This window comes from Giraffa tippelskirchi, chromosome 13, assembly GCF_054371585.1.
Source record: "Giraffa tippelskirchi isolate mGirTip1 chromosome 13, T2T-mGirTip1v1.2.pri, whole genome shotgun sequence".
In the NCBI taxonomy this organism is placed as follows: Eukaryota; Metazoa; Chordata; class Mammalia; order Artiodactyla; family Giraffidae; genus Giraffa; species Giraffa tippelskirchi.
Window position 1 is genome coordinate 79532892 of NC_137287.1, and position 25334 is coordinate 79558225.

Sequence of the window (25334 nt, forward strand, 5' to 3'; positions counted from 1 at the left end):
GTTACTTTATTGTTTGGGCTTACGTAACAGAAAGATAACTTAATGGAAATAGAAAGCGGCTAATACATATTGTTTAATGCCATAACATAAGCTTGTTAAAATACTTGGAAATGTGATATAACCTAAAGAAAAAAAGAACTGTTCTATTCATATAATTTCATTTAGGTAAACATTTTAAATGGATTAAAGCAATAAATATGGTTCTGACATTTTGTTATTTAGAGTAATGTCAAATAGTCTTCATCATATATAAATTGTTTCTTTTTTCCAGTCTACTTAGAGGCTTTATTAGGAAAGATTATGATTTTTTTTTTTTTCATGTGCTTTTCAGCTCTGACTTAAGGTTGACAGACCTTTTTATACTGAAATGTCCTTGCTTTCCTAGTTAAATCTTTACTCATTTTGCTTGATATATTTCTGGATTTGGTGTATTGCTTTGGGTGGTGTAGTCATTTTCACAGCATTGATTCTTCCAGTCCACGAACATGGTATGTCTCTGCACCCGTGTCACCTTTGATTTCTTTCATCCAGTTTCTTACAGTTTTCTGTGCGCAGATTGTTTGCCTCCTTGGGGAAGTTTATTCCTAGGTTATTTTCTTTTTGTTTTGATGGTAAACAGGATTGTTTCTTCAGTCTGTCTTTCTTATCTTTCATTGTTAATATATAGGAATGCTAGCAATTTCTGTGTATGTATCCTGCAACTTTACTAAATTCACTGATGATATCTAGTAGTTTTCTGGTAGCATCTTTATCAGGTCGAGGAAATGTCCTTCTATTTCTAGTTTGCTAAGAGGTTTCATTAGGAACGGGCTTCTCTGGTGGCTCAGATGGTAAAGAATCCACCTGCAATGCAGGAGACCTAGATTTGATCCCTGGGTCAGGAAGATCCCATGGAGAAGGCAATGGCTAGCCACTCCAGTATTCTTGGCCTGGAGAATTCCATGGACAGAGGAGCCTGGCAGCCTCAGTCCGTGGGGTTGCTAAGAGTTGGACATGACTGAGTGACTAACACTTTCACTTTTCATTAGGAATGGTGTTGGATTTTGTTAAATGTATTTTCCACATTTGTTGAGATGATCATGTGAAGTTTCTTTTTTGGTTTAGTATAGTAAAGTCCACATTGATTTTTTTTTTTTCAGTGTTGAATGAACGTTTCATTTCTGAGATAACATCTCTTTGTTGTGGTGTATTGTTCTTTTATATATGTTTGGATTACTTATTATAAAATTTTGTTTAGGACTTTATATTCATGAGGGATGTTAATCTTGAGTTTTAATTGTAGTGTCTTTGTCTGGTTTTGGTATTAGGTATTTAGAATTCATAGATTAACTAAGGAAATACTCATTCCTCTTCAGTTTTCTGGAAGAGTTTGTTTATAATGGATTATTATTTAAATGTTTGTGAAATTCATTTAGGGCTTGAAGTTTTCTCATGGAAAGGTTTTATCCACAGATTGAATTTCTTTCATAGTTTAGGATTCTCTAGTTAATCTGCTTTTTATTGTGGTAAAATATGCATAACATTTCAATTTACTTTTTTACCCATTTTTAAGTGTGGTTCAGTGGCAGTAAGTATGTTCATGTTGTTTTGCAGCCATCAATACTATCTACTTCTAGAACTTTTTCATCACCTCAAGTAGAAGCTCCACCAGTTAAGCAGTAACTCCCACTCCACATTTCCCCTCAGTCCCTGGTAACCTTTTCTACCTTCTGTCTCTATGAACTTGCCTAGTCTATAGAAACCTTGTATTAGACTCATACAATATTTGTAGACTCATACAATATTTGTCAATATTTGTAGACTCATACAATTTTTGTCCTTTTGTAATTGGCTTATTTCACTTAGCATAATGTGTTTAAGGTTCATCCATGTTGTAGCATATGTCAGAATTTCATTCCATTTCATAGCTGTGTGTATCAGAATTTCATTCCATTTTATGACTAATGTTCCATTGTATGTACATACCACATTTTGTTTATCCTTTCATCTCTCCATGGACACTTGAATTGCTTCCACTTTTTGCCTTTTGTGAATAACAACTGCTGTGAACATTGTACAGGTATCTGTTTGAGTTCCTCTTGTCAGTTCTTTGGGTCTGAACCTAAGAGTAGAATTGTATGTTATATGGCAATTCTATTTTTAGCTTTCTGAGGACCCACCACACTATTTTTTACAGTGGCTGAACCATTTTACATTCCTACCAGCAATGCACAAGCATTCTAATTATGTCCTTGTCAATGCTTGTTATTTTTTGTTTTTCTTTAATAATGGTTTTTAATCCATTATGATAGTGTCTCAGTGTGGTTTTAATTTGCATTTCCTTAATGGATAATGATGTTGAGCATCTTTTCATGTGCTTGTTGGCCATTTGTGTTTATTATTTGAAGGATTGTCTGTTCAGATCCTTTACCCATTTTTGAATCAGGTTTTCTGTTGTTGAGTTATAGTTATTCTTCATATATTAGAATACTAATCCCTTATCAGACAAGTGGCTTTCAAATATTTTTCTCTCTCTCTCTCTTTTTTTTGTTTTTGGCTGCACTGGGTCTTTGTTGCGTTGTGTGGGCCTCTCTTGCTGTGGAGCACGGGCTCTGGAGGACGCAGGCTCAGTGTTGTGCACTGGCTTCTCTAGTTGCAGCACAGGCTCTCCAGTTGTGGCCGCTCCCATTTTGTGAGATTTTTTTTTTCATACCCCCTTGATGTTGTCCTTCGATGCACATATGTTTTAAATTTTGATGAAATCCAGTTTATCTACTTTTCTTTTGTTGCCTGTGTTCCTGGTGTGATAGCCAAAAAAATCATCACCAAAACCCATGTCATGAAAAATTTTTTCCCATGTATTCTAAGAGTTTTTAAGATCTAGGTTTTACATTTAGGTCTTTGATACATTTTGTGCTAATCGTATGTGGTGTAAGGTAAGGGTCCAGCTTCATTCTTCTGTTTGTGAACATCTAATTTTCTGAGCACCATTTGTAGAAAAGACTGTCCTTTCCCTATTGAATGTTCTTGGGTTCCTTGTTTACAGTCAATTGGTTGTATATGTGATGGTTTATTTCTGGCCTCTCTATTCCATTGGTTTAAATGTCCTTTATGCTGGCACTGTTTGTTTTAGTTATTGTAGTTTTGAGTCAGTTTTGAAGTTGTAAAGTTTGAGTCCTCAATTTTTTTCAGTACTGTTTTGTTATTTAATGCCTCTTGTAATTCTGTATGAATTTGAATGTCAGCTTTTCCATTCTGCAAAAGTGCTGTTAGAATTTTTATTGGATTGCATTAAATCTGTAGATTACTTTGGGTAGTATTGTTATCCTAACAATATTAGGCCTTCCAACTCATGAACGCAACATGTCTTTCCACTTACTTGTGTCTTCTTTCATCAGTGTTTTGGAGTTTTCAGTGTATAAATATTTAAGCTCCTTGGTTAAACTTATTCCTGAGTGGTAGTACAGTCATCATCTATTTTTAAAATATTTTATTTTTTTGATGTTATTGTAAATGAAATGATTTTTAAAATTTTATTTTTGGATTGTTTATTACTAGGATATAGAAATGCAGTAGATTTTTGCATGTTGGTTTTATATCCTGTAACTTTGCTGAATTCACTTAGTAGTTCTAACAGTATTTTTATGTGTGTGTGGAATAGAGTCATTAGGATTTTCTACATATAAGAAATGTCTACATGTGGTCTGTGAACAGAGGTAATTTTACTCGTTCCTTCCCAATTTGGATACCTTTTATTTCCTTTTTTTTTGCCTAATTGCTCTGGCTAGGACTTCCAATAATCTGAGAATAGAAGTGGTAAGAGTAGACATTCTTATCTTGTTCTGATCTGAGAGGAAAAGCTTTCAATTCTTTAGCAATGAGTATGATGTTAGCTATGGGATTTTCTTATGTATTCAATTGTGGTTTTTTCTGCATTGTCTAATCTGCTGTTAATCTCATCCTGTGTATTCTCTTTTTAATCTCAGACATTGTCATTTCCATCTCTAGATGTTTGTTTTGGATTTTTTTAATCTTGCTCATGTCTGCTTAACTTTCTGAACATGTGGTGTATAGTTATAATTGTTTTTAATATTCTTCTTTGCTAGTTTTCACATCTTTGCTTATTCTGAGTCAGCTTCTCTTGATTGCTTTTTCTTCTTTGGGTATGGCAGATGATTCCATTGTTGTGTTCTGGTTTCCCATTCATTGGTATTTCTTTATGGTGCAGTTAATATGCCTTTGGTAAATTTTCATGTCTCGCTTATTGCTTATTTGAAAGGCTTTGTTGATTATATTACCTAATTTTAGCCAATTTAACCTTCATAAAATAGGCCTGAGCCTAAAGAAAGATTCCTGCAAAGGAACAAAATTGAATATTGTATTAAAAATGCAAGCCCAAATAAACAACTAGAGAAAAGCTGAAGTGACAGTTCTGTGATTTTATAGTTTATGTTAAGAAATATATGTTTGATTCTTGCCACAGAACTCCTAAACTACTAGACTTTATTTTTATTATCATTTTTTAAAATTTAAATTTATTTTTAATTGGGGAATAATTACTTCACAATGTTGTGTTGTTTTCTGCCATACCCTTGGATTTTCTTAAGTGACAAGAATCATTAAAGAAGTCTTTTGTTTGTCTGTTCTTTCTTTCCTTTTTTTTCTTTTTTTGGCCACACCACACAGCTTATAGGATCTTAGTTCCCGAACCAGCAAGTGAACCCAGGCCCCAGTAGTGAAAGCCCTGAATCCTAACTTCTGCACTGCTAGGGAATTCCCAGGATGTTTTTGTATTTTCATAACAGGCCTTTTTCAGCTACACCTGAATTTATATTACTGGTGTGACTTGTAGAAAGCCTCTAAGCCTAGAGGAGAACCAGCCATGTGATTAAAGGGTTGGAACTTTAGCTCTAGTTTACCTTCCTTACTCTCAGGGTGGGGAAAGGAGCTGGAAATTTGTTTAATCATCAAAGGCAAAAGATTTAACCAGCCAAGCCACCATAAGAAAGCCCATGGATTCATAGAGCTCTGTGTTGGAGAACACACGGAGGTACTGCACACAGAGGTACTGGGAGGATGACATGCGTGGAGAGGGCGTGAGAGCTCTGCCGCTCCCCACACTGTGCCCTGTGCATCTCTGCCGTCTGGCTGTTCCTGGGTTGTATCCTTTTCTATAGAATGATAATCTAATAAGTCAGTAAACTGTTTTCCAAAGTTCTTTGAGCTACTGTCTCAAATTAATCTAACTACTATCTCAAATTAATCCAAGTGGGAACCTCTAGTTTATAGCCAGTTGGTCAGAAGCACAGGTAATAACCTGGACTTGAGATTGGCATCTGACATGGGGTGTGGCAGTCTTGTGGGACTGCACTGTTACCCAGTGGGATCTACCTCTTAACATCAGGAAGATGGTGTCAGAACTGAATTGAATTGTGGGGCACACATCTGGTGTCCCTGGAAAGTCAAAGAATTGGTTATTATGGGGGAAACCCTGCATAGTGGCTCGCAGAAGTGTTCAGTGCTGCAGAGGAGGAGAGACAGGAAGGAGTATTTTTTCTAAATATTCTGCTTCTTTTATGACCTCCTTGTTTGTCATCCACATGAGGAGGTTGAAAAGATAGTTTAATCAAATACAGTGAGAAGTTGGCAAAATCAAATTTATCAGATTCCCACTGCTGCCACCAATAAAGGCAAATTAATAGCCACTTGCAAGACACAAGATCTAGACATGGTGAAGAAGCAGATTGAGCATCTAAGAGCTAAAGAGGTCAATGTCTGCACGCGAGATTCAGCGGAGGAACCAAGGGAGGATAAATGGAAACTGAAGGTCCTGGGTGCAGATGAGGTGCCCTTTCAGGCTGCTTGTCTCTTAACTTGGATGGTGGGACTCCAGGGGGAGTGTTTCCTGAGGATGTTATCTGTAGCTTTCAAATCTGTCAGAAGAATAACTTAGAGACAGTTATTCAGAGACAGTCATTAGACTGCCAAGAAATATATGCAAGAAAGTGTAAAAGAGAAAGAGGAAGGGGGAAGGGAGGAGAGTACAAGCAGGCTGGAACATGGAGTTTCTTTTCCTGGGTAGACCAAGTAGCTGGAGGCTAGCAGAAAGGCCAGTCTGCCCTTGGGCATGTTGTCTTAGGTGTTTAAGGGAAAAGAAGTTCTTTGTATTTTCTCTGAAGAACCTTAAGAATTTAACTATAGAGTATATATGACAGGCTGTCGCTATGGAATGTCTACCAATTGCCTTCATTTAGTACCTTGACCAAGTCAAAACCATTTTCCTCATCCGCATTTTCTCAAGTTTTTTCTTTGTTAAGCAAATATGAGTAGAATGTAAAAATTCCATATTTTTAATATAGATGGTGTGGCATATTTCTTTATATAGGCCTGGTGGACACAATATTTTTTAACATATAAAATTTTTTTGTTTGGCTACAAAGAAACTACGTTTAGGCTTTCCTTGGACTTTTGCAGTCAGCACTGTCCTTTAACTCTGGTTGCCTGACATTCTAAATGTGTCTTTATCAACTTCCTTATCACCTTAGCCCAAAACACCACAAACTGTTGTTCTAAAATCGTTGGCATACAGAAAGACCTGGTGTAACGCATGTTTTGAAATGCATTTTATTACCTCGTTTGTGTATATAATGAATTACCAGAAGTCATCCAAGAACTACTAATATATTTCCATATTGATGATGGGTGTTCTAGGAAGCATTTAGTATATGAGCATGTATATATATATCATGTTAGTTGTGGCTGTCCTGAATTAATTGTAAAAGATTTCAAAATCTTTTGAAAGTTTCTTTCCAAGTGTCTGGAGTTAATGTTTTCTCTGGCCAGTTGGAGAGACTGCACATTATTTTTGATACTGTTAAGACACTGGGCAGTCACTGCTCATTTAAGCCAGATGGCATGTGTCAACTCCTTTTTCTGGAAGGGGAGAGGTTTTGCGGGGCTGCTGTAGTAAACCCTTATGACTTCTTAGAGAATTCGTCTTCTCTGCATAAATCAGTGCTTACAGATTCTCACTGCTCCTTGAGCACTCCTCTTTCACTTACAAAGATTCTTAAAGGATTGGGCATAAATGTTTTTGTGTGTAAATTCTCTTTTTGCAGTCATACAGTAGCAAGTGATTGTTGATAAAGTGATTGTTGATAAAGAAAAGCAAATACTTTTCTTTAGGACAAAAAGAAAGACAAAGAATTCATAAGGCAAGGAGAGAGTGGCCCTTTTATAATTTTACCAATCTTCCAAGTTGCCCACAGTCAGAATCTGATTGAGGGTGTTGGCCAGCTATGGACAACGCTCTTTAATGATAGCTTAGAGCACCTCTGGTAAAGTGCCTTGATCCACCCTCAGCCAGAGATCTTCTCGCCATTAGCACTGTGAATTCTAGCTCTTGACTTTCAATGCGCAGTCAGTCACCACCGTACACTGAATTTCTTTTTTTTAAAAGTGTTTTTCAAGAAGTACTGGTGGATGAATGAATTCTACAAGCATTTGGTTTTCATTTCCCTGATTAAATCCTAAGCTGCTAAACTTTAGTGACAGTTTTCCTTTCATCTTCACATCCATAACTAAGAATTTGGATGTGAATTTGGGCATTTAATAAAGTGGCTTTTCTCTTTCATTGTTTTCTTGATAATTGATTTTTAAAGTTTATTAGAATTCTTATAAAATTTTTCATTTTTTCAAGGTGTTGATTTTAAGGTGAAAACAATTTCAGTGGACGGAAATAAGGCAAAACTTGCAATATGGGTAAGAATTTTTTAAATGTGTTTTATATAAATATTAAACTTGTACTTTTTGAAGAAGCAAAGATTGATTGTGTATGGTGTCCTACAGGGGAATGAGCAATTTGTATTAAATAACTTGGGAGATTTGATGCTGATTACTGGATAGACAATAAGTAGTTATGTTTTATAATTCTGTAATAAGGCAGAGACCTGTTTCACCTGCTCAGATTTTTAAAATATGTAGTCTCTTCAGAATATTTGAAAGCAGTAGTTAAAAAAAAAAGTCATCTGCCACAGAGAATCATTGTTATTGAATGTGTTTCTTTGAAGTTTTAAAAAAGACAAGTTACACTGAACTAGTGCTGAAGGCAGTTGTTGGGGAGAAAGGAATGAAGTAATACTTAGAAAACATGATTTTTCATGTTTGTTAGTGTAAATATCTATAACACTTGAGTTTGCCAACTTTGGATTTTTTAAATACTGATGCCCAGTGTTTACTTACTAGCTTCTTTTCATTTGCCTGTGAACCCAGCTGTTCTGGTCCACATTCTCTGCTAAGTTGACCTCTCCCTGGCAGTGCTGACTAAGGCAGCACTCGCTGTCAGTACCCCTCGGACGCTCAGTCTGTATCTGTTTGCTTCTTCCTCTCTCCCGCCTTCCTGTCTCTCCGTCTAAATGTGATTGCTTATATAGTAAATGTGTTACATATAAAATATATAAAAATATACTCATCAAATCCCCACATCTGCTACAGTTAAATATCTCAGTATATTTTTATAACATGATAATCACATTAGAACTGGTCTGCAGTCAAGTTGAGTCATACTTCATCATGGTGGTTAAAGAGTGAATGCTGGCTGGGTGTCGGTTACAGATTGAACCAGCAAGTGTTCATGCATTGTATGATGTCATTCATGTTAATGGTATTCTCTGAATGGCACACTATTTCTAACACATTTTATTCCAAATGACTGTGTGTCTTATTCCTTTTTCCCATTAATTTCTTTCTAAGATAGAATATTTTACATGATTGTAGCCTGTTTGACCATCCCCCTGAATAAATACTTATTATCAATCAGTACAGTAATGTCTAACAAAATAATTTGAAAAATGTTGGACTAGACCATAGTGAAATATATGTTGACGAATGCTGCCTTCTTTCTGTCCTGAAGTGGAACCTGATTTTCCATGTTTTTCTTGCTTGATTTATTACCTCTTCTGCCCTTGCTCCTGCTTTGAGAAACAGTTTAGAGTGGGATTTGAGGTTTGATGGTTACTGTGAGATCTTACTTTCATACAAGAGGTTTTTTGTCTGTTTTTAATTTACTTTCTAGTTTCTGCTCAATAAAAACCCTAGCTGGCAAGTATTATTGAAGTGACATCTTTGTCATAAGCTTATACCTGTTTTTTAAATAAGAGAGGCTTCTCCTGACTGTGAGGATAATATAGTCTCATTCTATTGATAAAAAAGGATAATCAAAGGAAATTAATAGAGAAGAAAGTTCATCTTTAGCTAACGTGTGTATTTTAGTGACCATTCATTCTATAAAATATGTTAGATACACGTGTTCATATGCAGTTTTCCAAAAGAAAGGATTGTATCTTAATCCTTTCACCTGCTTGTGCCTCTCCCGCAACCCTGCACACACATTGTATACATTGTTCTGTGTCAATACAGAAGTCCATCAGTTTAAATGACCATTTGTATCCATTTTATGACTATAATTTAGTCAGCCCTCAGTGAAAGATATTTATAGTATTAATAGTTCTTCACAAAGATCGTCAGTGCCTTGGTGAGCCTCCTAATTTTTACATCTCTGTGCACTTGTCCAGTTACTTTATGATGTATACTTGGAAAGTAAATTATTGGCTGAAAGAATGTGAAGATTTAACATTAAGATTTAGGAAGAAGGTCTTCTGTACTATATATTGTTAATCTTTCTCATTTTTGCCTCTCTGAGTAATAGTTTTTCACTTATATGGCATTTCTTTTGATTAGTGAGATTTTTTTCTTATATATGATTATATTGTAATGAACTTTCTTTAATATGCTTTGTCTTTTTTATATTGTGCTCATTTTCTTCATGATTAAAGCCTTTATACAATAAAAATACTAGCTTTTGGTCATACACCACGTTTTCTCCACTCTGTCATTTGTCTTCAAAATCTTCAGATGAGTACTTGTTAATGTTCTCATGTGTGTAATACTAACTCTGTTATATGCTGCAGATTTTTTTCCCCTAGTTTGTGATTTACCTTCAAATCTTGTTGCGGATGAGTGTCAGGGGCAAAAGGGGGGTGAGTGTGGTGTTGGGGAGAGGTTCTTAGGTCACACCAAGGTCTTTACATGATTGAATCATTCATTTTCTTCATGCTTCTGGGTGTCATGTCGTATATAGGAGGGCCTTCTCAGTCAGTGTTAGAAATATATGAATCTGTTGTTTCCTCTCATTTTTCTGTGGTTTTATTCATATAAATAAAATCAGTTCCTCTCCCTCTTGGATGCACCTCCTGGGATTACTCAAGTAGAATAGTTTGGCCTCACCCTGCTCCTCCTCCCCTGATGGTGCAACATGTTCATCAGGACCTATGTGGTACCCACTTCTCGGCGGGTTTTTCTCTGCATCCTCCTGCCCTTAGGCTCCCCAGTTTCTGTTATTTAGCCTTTCCAGCTTTGTCCATTTCCTCTGTCCATTTCTGTCTTTAATATCCCTTCTCTCTTCTCCCATCAGAAAATAAAACCACAGATAATAAACTTTGCTTCTTTTATTTTACAAAGATGTTATTACTCTTACTACAAATTCCTGTTTTGAAGGCAAGCAGTTATCTAACTTCTGACTATTTATTGTATGGTTATCATAAGTCCTGACCCAGCTGAGCTTGTGCTTGCCCCATAGCTTAATTCACACAGAGAACTGGTAGTTGTTGATGTTTGATGTATGTCTTTATTTTTCTTCAGGTCATTTTACATTAGCAGACTGCAGACTTTTTCTCTGCAGGCCAGACAGTAAATGTTTAGTCCAACCCCAAGATGGGCCATATGGCAGTCCATATGGCAGTACACAAGTGAATGGGCCTGGCCGTGTTCCAGTCAGACTTTATTTAATAAAAGCTTATGTAATGAACAGGTGGTGGGCTGAGGCAGCAGTTTGCATACTGTACATTTGCATAATCTTAGGTAGACTTGAAGCCACAGTCCAAGGATGGTAGAAGGAAGACAGAAGGAACCAGGCCTAGAAGAGACTTGTTATTAGTTTTCTTTTTTTTTTTTTTTTCATAGTGAAGTGCAGTTTATTACACCGGCGGGCCCAAGGCAGAGTCTCCTCTTAGCCAAGAACCCTGACCAGCATTTGTGAAAATCTTTTATACCCCATGTGTACCTGTCTGAACCCACCACCCCAATTTCCTTGTGACTTACATAAACAAAGGAACGGTAAATACAATCACAATAACCCCATCATTCATGTGTTATGTGTTCAAACAGTCAATAATCAATAAGCCTGAGGTTACATTCCAAACAGTCAATAATCAATAAGCCTGAGGTTACAGATAAGAATTTATGACCTGTCCGGAGGGGGTTTTATCCTTCTATTGTCTTTTCCACAGGCACTAAGCACAGAGTTCAGAGTCCATTAGAGAGGTGGCCAAGCATAATCAGCATGAACAGGTCTAAGATGGAGTCCAGGCCCTTTGAATTCCTTCTTCATTCCCCCCTCTTGATGCTCCTAGTTTCCATAACGAGCATCATTCATTGAGATATATTGTACTTTAGCCCTCTGGCCACCCACATGAGAGAAGGCTATCAACCTCTGGGTTACAAAGTTCACAAGACATTGTAAGAAGCAGAGCCCACAAAGCAGTATGATTAGAACTATTATGACAACAGTAACAATAGTTTTCCACAAATCTCCCTTTACCCATGACAGGACCGAAGTCCAAAAGGGAATATTTTCATCAGACATGGCTTTCACTTGATTTTGCATATCTTCCAAGGCAATAGATACATTTTTAGACAGGTCAGGGATGTATACACAACATCCGACTTTAATTATGGCGCAAGTCCCTCCCTGGGCTGCTGTGAGTATGTCTAATGCCATCCTATTTTGAATTACTGCCCTCCTCATCTGAATTTGTTCTTCATTCAAGGCTTGAATGGCTTTTTTACTGTCTAAGAGGGCCTATTTAGTGAAATTAGTTAAGGCCTCCACCTTAATCATGATATCCGTTGTCCCTACAGAGGGTACAAACAAGGCAGCAAGATAGTCATACCATTGGAACACAGATCTTGTCCATCTTGCATGCAGATAGGGCAGGTTTACTGGAGGTTGGTGTAGGCTAGGCTTAATACTGCCATGGGCGAAAGTAAATCCCAGTGTGCAACGCCCTACCCAGCCAACTGGTAACCATGGCCATAAGTTAAGCCCACAGAGCCACTGGGTCCCGTTGGGGGCTACCCAACAGATTCCGGGATTATATTTCCAGTCGGAACCGGGCCACTGAACCGACTGATTGGGGTGATAGGTAACTTCTATGATTTGTTTACATTGTTCAGGAGACAAATGACCCATATATTTTAATTCTTTTGGGTCTACGTGGTCTCCAAATCCAACTTTGTGGGTTTTTTTTTTGTTCCCAGCAAATAGTAGCGGGAGCAATCAACTGTCCTTTCTCAGTAGTCATCCAGAAATATTCATCCCAGACTTGGTAGTATTGCTCAAGGTACCGGGAGGCCTGTCCTCCTTGTAAGGGAGCCCTTCTCTTTTTTTTTTCATATATGAGGTATAAGCTCTTGTTACCTCCATAAGACTAGTGTTCATATTAAGTGTAACCCCATGTCCCTGGCCCATTGATGGCTTTTTTTTTTTACACCAGGAGAGCAAAGAAAGGTTATGATTGGTGAGAGAAAGGAAAGTACCCTTTTGTTGTTTCAAGAAGGAGCACAGTGGTATAAAGTCTCCATAACGAAGTGGCGATACCCACCAGGGGAGTCCGTCCATAACTGACAGGGGCATAGCCCCACATACCCAACAATCGGAGGAGTTGTGGAAGTCCGCGTAGGAATGTGCCCATGAGATGAAGACGTTGTCCTGTGCAGGAACAGTGGTCAGGTTCAGAACTGCGTTGGTGAGGCCGAGTAGCAGGAGTCGTTTACCCAGCTCCATCCTAGAGAGAGCTCGTCTGGGACCTCGTTTTCTTCTTCCTCTTCAGAGTGATCTTGGTTTCCCGTGGGCGGTGGGGTCTTTCTGGGTGGTCAACTCGGCGTCTTCTGGGTCAGCGTGGTATGCCTTCTTCGCTCTAGTGTGATGGATCCAAGGGACAATGCCTGCAACTTTAACTGCGGTAGGGGTGGTTAAAACAACAGTTTAAGGACCTTTCCATCGGGGGGGCCACTGAGTCATGTTTCCAGTCTTTCACCCATACCTGGTCCCCTGGTATAAACTCATGCATCTGCTCCCCCAAGGGGAACGGTATTCTTTCTTGCACAAACTTAGTTACTTGATTAATTACCTTACCTAGTTGTTCCATCTGCTGTGATATCCCGTCTCCCCTTACCTGAAGTATATCAGTTGTTACCTGTCTTATTATGGGAGGAGGCCTCCCATATACAATTTCATAGGGAGAGTAGCTGTGGGACCGTGGGGTCATCCTGAGCTTGAGCAAGGCCATGGGAAGTAAATCTACCCAGGAATAGTCAGTTTCTATAATCCATTTTGAAAGTGTCTCCTTTAGTGTCCGGTTAGTTCGTTCTACCATTCCGGAGCTCTGAGGCCGGTAGGCGGTGTGTAACTTCCATTTTATATTCATGGCTTTTACTTACTTATTGTATCAGATCTGATATGAAGGCTGGGCCGTTATCTGATTCTTTTTTTTTCAACAAAATTTGAGCAACTGTCCTGTGGCAAGAATTTCTCTAGGCTCGGGGGTTAAACCGGTCACTGAGCAGGGAAGTTCCCTTCCATATGAAATTTACATTTATTCATTACCCCAGGTATGAATCAGAAACATAATAAGAAGTGGTTTGGTTTTCATGCATTTTTCTGGAAGAAGATACATAGAAAATATTTTTAAAAGTACAACCTAAACACTGCTTACCTAAAATAAAACACCCCTGTAATTCTCTTTAACAGTAATTCTCAACCTTTGACTCTATGTTAGAATCACCTGAGAAGCTTAGTAAAACTTCTCTCATGCCCTTATGAAATCAGAATCTTTGTGGATATTGTATTTTTGTGGGTAATTGTAATCTTTGTGGGTATCGGTATCTGTATTTTTCATTTCCCAGGAAATTTTATTGTGCCACCAGAGTTGAGAACCATGGCTTTCAATGAAATGGGTTTCATATGTGGTAAAAATCTTAAGTCCAAAGTGGTAGAAAATCTGTACTTTGTTACATTTTTTCCTAGAGATGAGGCAATACTGGTTAACTTAATTTTTCTGTACCATTTGTCAGTAAAAGAACACATCTTATTTAAATTTTAAGTTTTAAATAAGCTTGATGTTTTAATAATGCTGTTAACTTTGTACTCTTGATAATATTTTGAAGATCTGTTATTTATCCAATGTTTTGTTTAATAATAATTGATTGTCACTTTTAGGATACTGCTGGTCAAGAAAGGTTCAGAACATTAACTCCCAGCTATTATAGAGGTGCACAGGGTGTTATATTAGGTAAGGTTTTACTTTACTGTTTAAAATATAACGTTGTTGTATTACTGGAATTTCTGATTTTCCTGTTTGTGAAGGTCAGTAATTTTTTGCTTTATTTTTCTTTAGGGCTGCTTATATGTGACTTTAATTCGTATTAACTTTATGTAATGTTAGGAAATATTTAAACTTTTAAAATTTTGTTTCAGCCCTTTGTCTAGCAATTAAAAAATAAAGATCAGAAACATGTAATAAGAAGTGGTTTGGTTCTAATGCATTTTCCTGAAAGAAAATACATAGAAAACATTTTTAGAAGTATAGCCTAAAAATTGCTTACCTATATTAAAACACCTCTATTATTTATTTGGTTTAAAAGCACGTGTAGATGAGTATATAACTGAGGACCAGTCCTTGTGTCATTGATCTGTCTTAGAGTATTACCAGAAACTGATCTTCAGTTAGCTGCTTACTGATATTTACTGCCAGATTATAATGGAAGGAGTGTTGGTTGCTTAGTGGAATCTGTTTTATTAATCTTGAAAAATAGCACAAAGCACTTAAGGCTGTTGGTTTATAATCACACAGAACTTAAAAACCAAGTGTGTATTTTCAGTATAATTTGTTGAAAAGTGCTTGTTCTTAATATTGCTGGGAAACTGTTTAAAATGAATACTGTTCAACTGTAGGGCGAGACCTCATTTTATATCACAACTTGTGAGGCTTTGGTTTCATTTCTGTTAATTTGACAGTGACTCTCTCGGTTTTGGTTCAGTACCTCCTAAGTTTAGAAAACACTTTAACAAATTATTTCATATAATGCAGAATGATGAACATGTAAACAGAGGAAGACAATCTGGGTTCCACCCACTAACTTTTTTTTTTTTGTATTTTGTATTGAGGTATAGTCAGTTAACAACGTTGTAATAGTTTCAGGTGGTCAAGGGGCTTGGCCATACATACACATATACCCATTCTACCCCAAACTTGCCTTCTATCCAAGGCTGCCACGTAACATTGAGCGGAGTTCCCTATGCTATACAGTAGGTCCTCATTGCCCACCCTGTAACTTTACATATGTTTTCAAATTTGCAAATTCTGGTCCTTGTGAGAAATAAGTTAATGGGTTTATAGATGTTTAAATTTATGTAAAATTTTTTTTTGTATTTTGCCACAGATTTGAGTCTAAACACCTTTTAGCTTTTAGACAAACCTTTTTTATTATTGGGCTTCCCTTGTGGCTCAGCTGGTAAAGAATCCGCCTGCAATGTGGGAGTGCAGACCTGGGTTTGATCCTTGGGTTGGGAAGATCCCCTGGAAAAGGGAAAGGCTATCCACTCCAGTATTCTGGCCTGCAGAATTTCATGGACTGTATAGTCCATGGAGTTGCAGAGTCGGACACAATTGAGCGACTTTCACTTTGACTTTTTTTTATTGTTAATGAGGACAGCTATTTCATTTCTCTAACAGCATATGTTAATTAAACTGAAGTGTGTATATAAATGCATTTTTTTAAAAATACACTTGTTTCTTCCATCTGGATAAGTGGACATTGATTTTTAAAGCATTGACAGCTTAAAAAAACAGACTTGCCTGTATATTAATGTCAATTCCTAGTACATATCAGAAATATAATGTCATTGCTTCATACTTTTGATATTTATTTAATAAATGATTCTTTTTATTTCAGTTTATGATGTCACAAGACGAGACACCTTTGTTAAACTGGATAACTGGTTAAATGAGTTGGAAACATACTGCACGAGAAATGACATAGTAAACATGCTAGTTGGAAATAAAATTGATAAGGTGAGAAGTCAGACACTTGGCAGTTTGGCTGTATATTTTGATAGCTTTTCTTAATCTTTGCATTTATCTTTTAGGAAAATCGTGAAGTTGATAGAAATGAAGGCCTGAAATTTGCACGAAAGCATTCCATGTTATTTATAGGTAGGTGTGTGAATATTTATCTTTTCATTATTAATGAAGAGTTTTTAAATGGAGTTTCTGTTACATTCTTCTCTTTATGAACCATAAAAAATATATATTTAGTTCATAGCTGTGCTATGAAACTAGATAACTGTAGAACTAGGTTCCTTATTTTTCCCTCTGTAAAAAAGAACAGGATCAATGTGAGGTCGTATGGAACACACCACACGATTCTCTCCTCCCGTGGCCCAGTGCTGTAGGCGTGCCTACCTGCCGGGCCATGTCCTGGCAGCACCACCATTGTCAGAAATGCTTCATTTGAGGCCCTAACCCATCGATTCTGAATTAGAATCTGTATTCTAACAAGATGTGATTTGTTTGCATGCTAATTTTGAGAAGCACTGTAGAGCAAGGGTTGGCAAGCTATAGCCTAGACCAGATCTGGCCCCACTGTTTGTAAGGAAGCACACCATGCCCATGCCCCGCCATCTGCATTATTGTCTGTGGCTGCCCTGGTGCTTTGTGGCAGAGTTCAGTCATTACAGTGGAAACAGTATGGCATCACCACCTAAAATATTTACTCTCTAGCCACCTACAGAAAAAGTTGATTGACCTCTTGTGCAGCAAAGTGGACTGGCAGTATCACTTGGGAGCTTTTAAAAATACAACTCTCTGGGCCTTACTTATGACAGGTCTGAAACAGAGCCTTGAAGGCAGTTTATAAGAAACACCCTAGCTGGTTCTGATGTGAAGCCAGCTTTAGGAATCACTGTTTTCACTGTTCCCCACTGTATGAACCTAGTAGGAATCAGGAAATGGAAATGGGAGAACATTATATATAGATAGAAGTGGGGTGGTACAAATGGAAAATATAGGAAATTTTAGAATGGGCTTGAGTAGTACTTCTGCTGCTTACTTGCTAGATGTCTTCCATTTCCATGTATTAGTTTGTTCAATTAATATTTATTGAACACAGAATATAACAATGAACAAAATGGTCCAACTGTCTGCCCTCAGGGAGCTGCTTACTTACATTCCAGTATGGGAAGTAGACTCGAATTCATAACTAGTGCTCTGCATGAAATAAAATGTTGTAAGGGGAGAGAGAATGACGAGGTTGGGAGGAAATAAGGAAAAGTTCTTTGAGAGAGCACCATTTGAGCAAGAATTCATGGTATGAAGATCTAGATAGAGAGCATCTTATTCCTGAGACAGGAACCAGTGTAGTGTGTCCAAGAAACAGGAGAAAGCTTGTGGGCTGAAATAGTGTGTCGGAGGAAAGGATGGTGATGATGAAAGTTAGTGTTGGACTTCCTGGGATATGGTAAAGAAATGAATTGTATTTAAAGTGTGGTAGAAAGCATGGGAGTAGTGCTGTGGTTTGATATTCTTTTAAGAAGATTCATTTGACCATAAGAAGCAGAAGCAAGAGGCTAAGTACTTACAGTGACCTTGATGGGTAATGCTGCGGGCGCTGACTGCAGTGGGCGGTAGTAGTGGTGGAAAGTTGGCAGATCCAGGAGACACTTTGAGGGTAAAGCTGTCAGGTGAATAGGCTGGGTGTACAGAGTAAGGAAAGAGCGATCAAAGATGGGTTCAAGTCTGTGGCGTGAGCAGCTAGGTGAATGGTGGTGCCGTATGTAAGATGTGGAAGATCGAGACAAGAACAGGTTTATACAGAGGAGCAGGGACCCAAGATTTCTGCTTAGACATAAGAATGAACTGTCTTTGAGACAATGAGTGGACATAATGGTCATTGACATTTAGGTGGCATTGACAGTCATGAGATTGGAGCAGTCACTATAAGAAAAGCTGGATAGAAAAGGGCTGAAGATTGAACCCTGGGCTACTCTGACAGAAGTCAGCAGAAAGAGGAGGTGCCAGTGAGTAAGGTTGTGAATGGTGTGCCAGCGAGAGAGGAGCACCAGGAGTGTTCAGCTGTCTTGGAAGTCAAGTGGACAAAGTATTTAAAGGAAGAAAGTGACCAGCTGTATCAAATGCTGCAAGATGTCAAATAAGAAAAGGACACGGGATTTGACAAGCTAAGCTGGATGTTGGTCATCTTTAAAAGAACAGTTTCCATGCAGTGGTGGAATCAAAAGCCTAATTAGATTAGTTCAAAGAAAAATTGGAGATAAAGTGGTAACAACTTATATAGATAACTCTTTATCATGGTTTTGTTTTGGGAGAGTGGAGAAAGTAGGTGGCTACTAGAGGATAAGTGGGCTGGAGGGCAGGTTGGTTAGTCGGGGGGTGAGTGATTAATAAGATGGACAGTAATTTTGGTGGGCTTTCAAGCTGGTTGGTATATAATCCAGTAGAGCGGGTACACGATCCTTCAGTGAATGAGGAGGATTGGGATCCCGGGAAGTAGACAGAAGGATGGCCCCAGCCGGCAGCCAGGATGGTTCACCCATCGTAACAGGAGTGAAGGCAAAGCCTAAAGACAATGCGGGTGGGTTGGTCAGTCTGTTAGTGGGGTGATGAGTAGTTCTTGCCAGCTTGTTTCTGCTTTTCCCAGTGTAGAGCTGGATCATCAGCTGAGGTAGAGGAGCTTTAAGATGAAGACATAAAATAGTCATCAGACTGGGAAAAAGTCAGTGGGGAAACACAAGATGAGAGAGCAGTCCTGAATATCCACATGGGTCTCCTGAGCATAAATTGAAAATGGAACTAGTGTTCACGGTTTTTACATCACTTACCCAACCACCTGTGGCTGTTCGTTGCAGGCACAGAAAAACCAGATTTATTTAACTTGGAGCTTAAATTTCCTTATTCTAAAATGGGAATGATATCTGCTTCAGAGGCTAATTTGAGAACTAACCAAAAAATTAAGAACTTTGGCACACTTACGGATATTTGAGTAGGGTGTTAAAATTTACAATTTTACCACGAAATCTTGAGCTTCTATACCACTAGTCTTATGGATAAAATTTAAATAGGTTAACTTTGAGAGTTTCAGGAGATTCACTAATATTAAACCTATGGGGAGAAATCATATATATAAAAATACATTGTCCACTGATATTTCTGCTATGATAGTTTTCCAGAAGAACATAGTAAATATGACTAGAAGAGAATATACTCTTGATGTTTTTCCTTGAATTTCAGAGGCAAGTGCAAAAACCTGTGATGGTGTACAGTGTGCTTTTGAGGAACTTGTTGAAAAGATCATTCAGACCCCTGGACTGTGGGAAAGTGAGAACCAGAATAAAGGAGTCAAGCTGACACACAGGGAAGAAGGCCAAGGAGGCGGAGCGTGTGGCGGTTACTGTTCTGTGTTATAAACTCTGGGAAACGCCGTCTCTTGCATATTTGATCAGATAATGTCATCTTTCTGTATATAAACTCTCTAACTGCTATTTTAGGGACCTTGCAGTTTGCACATATTTGTTTTGTATCATGGCGGTAAATATTTGTGAGAAAGTCCACTCATTGACTTTTCCAGGTACAACGTAAGCATGCAGTTTGCAATCTGCAGTTTTTTATGTAACATAAAATAGGTGTACCTTTATAAGTACATTTGATTTTATGATTTACATTCATCATGTGATTTTTTAAAAATCCACCTCTCTCTAGTTTATGTCGATACAAGGTCTAGTTTTGGTCTCCTTTTTGCTTAAATACTTATCAATTACTGAATTAATTGGTATTGTAGAACTCCCAGGACCACAGGGAGATACACAGATGTCATCAAACCTGCCAGATTTCCCTTCAGGAATAACAAAGAGCATGATTCCACAGCTTTCCTAGGATGTTCGCTGACAGATTCTCTTTAGTACTAAGCAAAATCCTCTTTGCAGGATGTGTTCGAGGCCAATTTATAATTAAATCCCCATTTGTTCTGACGGTATTTCTGAAGTAACATTAATATGTTAAAGAAGTTTGATCTTCCCTGACTTCAAGAGTAGCTCATTGCTTAGCTGGAGTTTTAATTTTGTGATGTGTACATGGCTTCATGAGCCTCTGTGCAGCATTTTGGGTTGTGTAGTATTTGACAGAATGGCAATAAGGTTCCCCCATTTTGGTTTCAGAAGGAGAGGAGTAGTATGTTTATGTAACTCATGTAGCACTTATCACCTTTAAAACCAACACCTTTTCCCATAAATGTTGGTGGTGTTTGTCTGGGTACTTCAATTATAGCTTGTGTAATGTTAATGAATATCTGTATCTTATGACTTCCATAAATGACTAGTTGATATTCAAAAACATATTTCCGTGTTTTGAGGGTTGGGGAAAAAAACACTAAACTATAATTTGAGAAAGGCATATTGCTTCCAGATTTTGATGTGTATGGGAAAATACTATTGCAGTGAAAATCTTGGTACAAACTTGTACAGACTAATAAATCTTTTACACAGTATTCAGTTTTGTAACCTCCTGCTATTGTACATTGTATATTTTTTTCACTCATGTATTATTTAATATACATTGATCTCTGCTATTTTAAGCTTCCAGATAAGTAATTTGCCCTTTCAGGCAGGCCACTTTAATACCACTCAGTAAGATTAATAAGAAATACTAACTTCTGGGCGGTTTGTTCTCTATATACAGTTGCAAACGATAAACATTTTTGTGGGTCACCTTTACAATGCCTGTGATAATAGACTGAAATGTATATCTTCACATAAGAAAACCTTAACATTCTATGTGGTTCACACTTGTTAGACTATATTACATGGGATTAAAGGTTTTATGCATTACATATGTTTTTACAAAAAATGAAACATATGCTACTTTAATGTTAGAGAAAGATAGCTAACACATGTACTTATGATTTGTTGTTACATTAAAACTGTAGATTTGTATATTTATGTGGTTTCTGTATTGACATCTCTGTTTATTGCTGTTTGCTCCTTGAGCCATAGAATATTCTTCCTATGCATTGGATTGTCTTTATTTGGTCAGAATTTGGATACATGAGTCACTTAACTTTTAACAACTAATTTTGTTTGATTTATATTGTAACCTTTTATAGTTTTTGAATAAATCTAGCCTGCTTTCCCTAGATGCATTTGTGCAGGAAGTATTATACATTTCCTTGTTACTCCCATCAGCTGAGGAAGTCCTGAATCTTTTACTACTTCCTATATTCTGTAGGAATATAGAATATATATTATAGTTACTCTTGTTGCAAGCTTCTTGTTTCATAGTGTAGGTTTTCTAAATGAAGTAGTTGTAATAGCTAAAAATTGTCACTTAAATAACAGAATTTTGTCAGTTCTTCATTTCTCAATCATTTGAAGTTGAGTGCCTTTTGCAGATGGAGCAAATTAGAACGAATAGAAGTTAGGCTACCACTCCAGTATTCTTGGGCTTCCCTTGTGGTTCAGCTGGTAAAGAATCCGCCTGCAATACGGGAGACCTGGGTTCGATCCCTGGGTTAGGAAGGTCCTCTGGAGAAGGGAAAGACTACCCACTCCAGTATCTGGCCTGGAGAACTCCATGGACTATATATAGTCCATGGGGTTGCAAAGAGTCGGACACGACTAAGGAGCTTTCACTTCACTTCATTCTGAATTCTGGGAATACTCATATAGAGCTAAACAAGCAAATAACTTCGGTTTATGTTAAGAGGGATAGTTAACATTTATTGAAGCTTCCTTGGTGTCAAGCCCTGTTATAAGGGCTGGTTTATCTCATTAAACCTCACAGCAACCTTAAGAGATTGGTTGGTACTGCTATTAGGCCCATTTTAAAGATGAAAATAATGAAATACGAACATTTTAAGGAACTTCCCAAAGATCACAAAGCTAATCAGTGAGAGCTGGATTCCAGTCAAGGCATCTTCACTCCTGAGTCCATGCTCTTAACCACTGCTCCCTTTGGCTATGGCTAGTTACTAGCTTTCTGTTTTAAAATAGCAGGTTTATCATTCTTTTGTTATGTGTAATAGGTGTATTTCAAATTTTTTGGTTATAGAGTAAATCTCATTGATGTAAACCAACTGTGTAGTCATTTTACCTAAAAGTTAAGGTAGTAGGGTAGATGGTCTCCTAGTTCTTTTACCTCCTCATGGTGGAATGAAAATCTTTGACCTAGAAAAGTCAGAACTTATGGCACCTTAATTTCCTGTTTATAATTGGACATGTGAGAAAAGTTATTAAATCTGGGAATGGCCTTTTGGCTCAAAATGAAAATCTAGGGGATGTTTTCATTTCAGGTACTCAGCTGCTATGTACAAATTCACACTTGGCTTTCTAATTGAACACAGTGGAATTGGTCTTGATTTTGATTCATTGCGATTCATGTACTCAAATACACATGATTACATGATTCTGTTCCAAGTGTGGGATAGCACAGACCTACCTCATATCTATAATATGTTTAAATACAATTTAATGTGTATTTTTTTCTGATTTTCAAATGAAGTGGGATAATCCTCTCTATCCTATAGATTGTAAGTCTCTTCGGTATTTAAACCTTATGCTTCTATATTTTGAGATTCATTTCACCAGTCATATTTAGGAGATTTTTGTGTCCTTCATTTATTTTCCCTAGTTGGATATGGGAATAAGATAATTTAATCTGTTTTAGATGATTTGATACTAGTTCTGACCCCAGCTATGCTGAGAGTAATCAACTATAGATCTCATCTTGGGTTTTGTCTAGAAATGCTGAAGGAAGAGAACGGAAAGAATAAGCCAAGTCAAGATTTGGAGATAAGGAATATAGATTTACCCAGAAATCTGTAGGTTTTTTTTGTTGTTCATTTGTTTTTAATAGGAACATCTGTCATGCTGGAGGAGAGGAAACGATTCAAGTTCTGTTACATCATGGCCTTTAAGTTTTACTATTTGTTGCTAGCCTTCTGTTTCATGTTTATGAATCAGTAGCGTTTCTAGGAGTGGCATAAGCTGTATCATTGCCTCTTAGTTACAGCTGTTTTGTCACAAACATTTCCAGCAGTGGTTGAGCTTTTAGTTTTCGAGGGGCCTGCTCCCTCACCATCTCTCTCACACAAGCAGCGTCTTTTTCTTTCATCAACCTGATAAATAACAAAGTATGCAATTTTATTGTATTTCTTTGATTACGAGTGTAGGTGAGCACTTTTAGTATTTCATCGGATATTTGTATTATTTTCTTTTATTCCTTTTTCATGTTACGTGGTGGTCGCCCATCCACCATCCACCATCCACCTTCTTCTCAAAATACCATCTACTTTTTCTTTGGATAATGGCCCTCCATCACACATGCAGTTTGGATGGGATTGTCACACCATCAGCTCCAGAGCTTACCTGGTTCTCTTAAACCAGTGCCGCTTGCTCACTCCCCCAGTACATGGTTCAGGGATGGGTGACAGACCCAGATCAGGCCACTTAGTTACAGCATGTTTGTTAAGCCTCCCTCGGAAACTGCAAAAGACGACACTTGTTGGAGATAATGTGGTGTGATGACTCTGAACTTGCTGCAGCCAGTTTTTCTGATTTAAAAGAGCCAGTTTGAGGGCCGTACTAAGAAAATGAAATGGAATCCGAGTTGGAGCCTTGATGAAGTCTGGAGCCTCTGGATCAAACTGCACCTGAAGTTAGCTTTACTTCTGGACTTCTCACTTCTGTGAGCTAATAAATTCTCTTTTTGTTTAAGCCAGTTTGAGTTGGATTTTTTTTTTCTTTTAGTCAAAGGTATGCTGTGGTGTATATGGTCTTTGTAGGGACTCCTCCTACATGGAGTTCAGTGTGTTGATCACTATCATTTGAAAAGCCATTATTCTTAAATAACTTAATATTTTAGTGGGGTTACTTTCATATATTTTTTTGTGGATATATACATGTATCTAATTTTAAGGCAGAGGAGAAGAGGGTGGCAGAGGATGAGATGGTTAGCATGACCAACTCAGTGGACATGAACTTGAACAAACTCCGGAAGATAGTGGAGGACAGGAAAGCCTGGCTTGCTGCTGTCCGTGGGATCACAAAGAGTCGGACACAACTCAGCAACCGAACAACAACATAATTTTGAGGGCTTACTTCATAGGGTCTCGTGGGTTTTTTTTTGGTTTAATTTCCTCTGTCATCCTAACACTCACTGTCCCACTTTCCTCCCTGAGATAATCATTGTTACAATCTGGCATGTGTATCCTCTGCTATATTCATTATTTTACTCTTTCTATTTTACAAAAATGAGATTATCTGTATATTCTTCTCTGCATATTGCTGTTCTTACCTAACAGTGGATTCTGAAAATTCCTTCAAGCCAATTTGGATGCGTCTAGTATCTATTTCGGCTCCCCAGGTGGTGCTAGTGGTAAAGAATCTGCCAATGCAGGAGACACGAGATACAGGTTTGATCCCTGGGTTGGGAAGATCCTCTGGAGGAGGGCATGACAATCCACTCCAATATTCTTGCCTGGGAAATTCCATGGACAGAGGAGCCAGGTGGACTAAAGTCCATGAGGCTGCAAAGAGACACGATTGAGCATACACAGCATCTGTTTCAATGATTTTACAATATTAATATTCGATGCTGTGGATTATCACAGTCTACCTAACCATTCCTCCAGTATTGGGCATTTATGTTGTTTCCATTTTTGCCTTTGCAGATGGTGCTGCAATAAATATCCTTGTATGTATACCTTTTTGTTTCTATGGGATCCAACTTCTAAGAGTTGGATCTATCGGCCAAAGAAAATTTATTTTTTCATTTTGACGTGTCTTGTAAATTGCTTTCCAAAAATCCGTAACAATTTACGTTTCTACTAGCAGTGTGTAAGGATATCCCCCCCTGCATTCACTATCAGGAGCAGGAGGTGTCCTCAGGTTTTAAATTTTGCCATTTTGATATTTGTAAGATGTTAGCTTACATTAGTTTGCATTTTCTGTAGAGCATTTTTTCATGTTTGTAGGCTATTTGGAGTTGCTCTTTTTTGGAATGATTGTTCATATATCCTTTGCCAATTTTTCTATTCAGTTTTTTTCTGATTTTATGATGTTACTTGAGCTCTTTATATAGTACAGATACTAACCCATATATATAAGTTTTAAGCATTTGTTTCTAAGCCAGTGTTTGCTTTTCAGTTTGTTTATGCTGTGTTTTTTCTTACAA

General features: G+C 37.6%; 1 protein-coding gene across 3 annotated transcripts in view; it reads left to right on the forward strand.

Annotated features, from left to right (window-relative positions):
- RAB18 (RAB18, member RAS oncogene family) overlaps nt 1-21299 on the forward strand; it is a 30645-nt gene extending 9346 nt beyond the window's left edge. Inside the window, exons 3-7 of one of the 3 annotated variants that reach the window (XM_081560880.1) lie at nt 7679-7740; nt 14315-14387; nt 16051-16169; nt 16244-16310; nt 19401-21299. In XM_081560880.1, the coding sequence (XP_081417006.1) occupies nt 7679-7740; nt 14315-14387; nt 16051-16169; nt 16244-16310; nt 19401-19576 (497 nt within the window). In that variant the 3' untranslated portion in view covers nt 19577-21299. The remainder of the gene's footprint in view (nt 1-7678; nt 7741-14314; nt 14388-16050; nt 16170-16243; nt 16311-19400) is intronic. The other 2 variants (XM_081560882.1, XM_081560883.1) reach the window with 2 other exon arrangements.
- Nucleotides 21300-25334: the final 4035 nt, after the last annotated feature.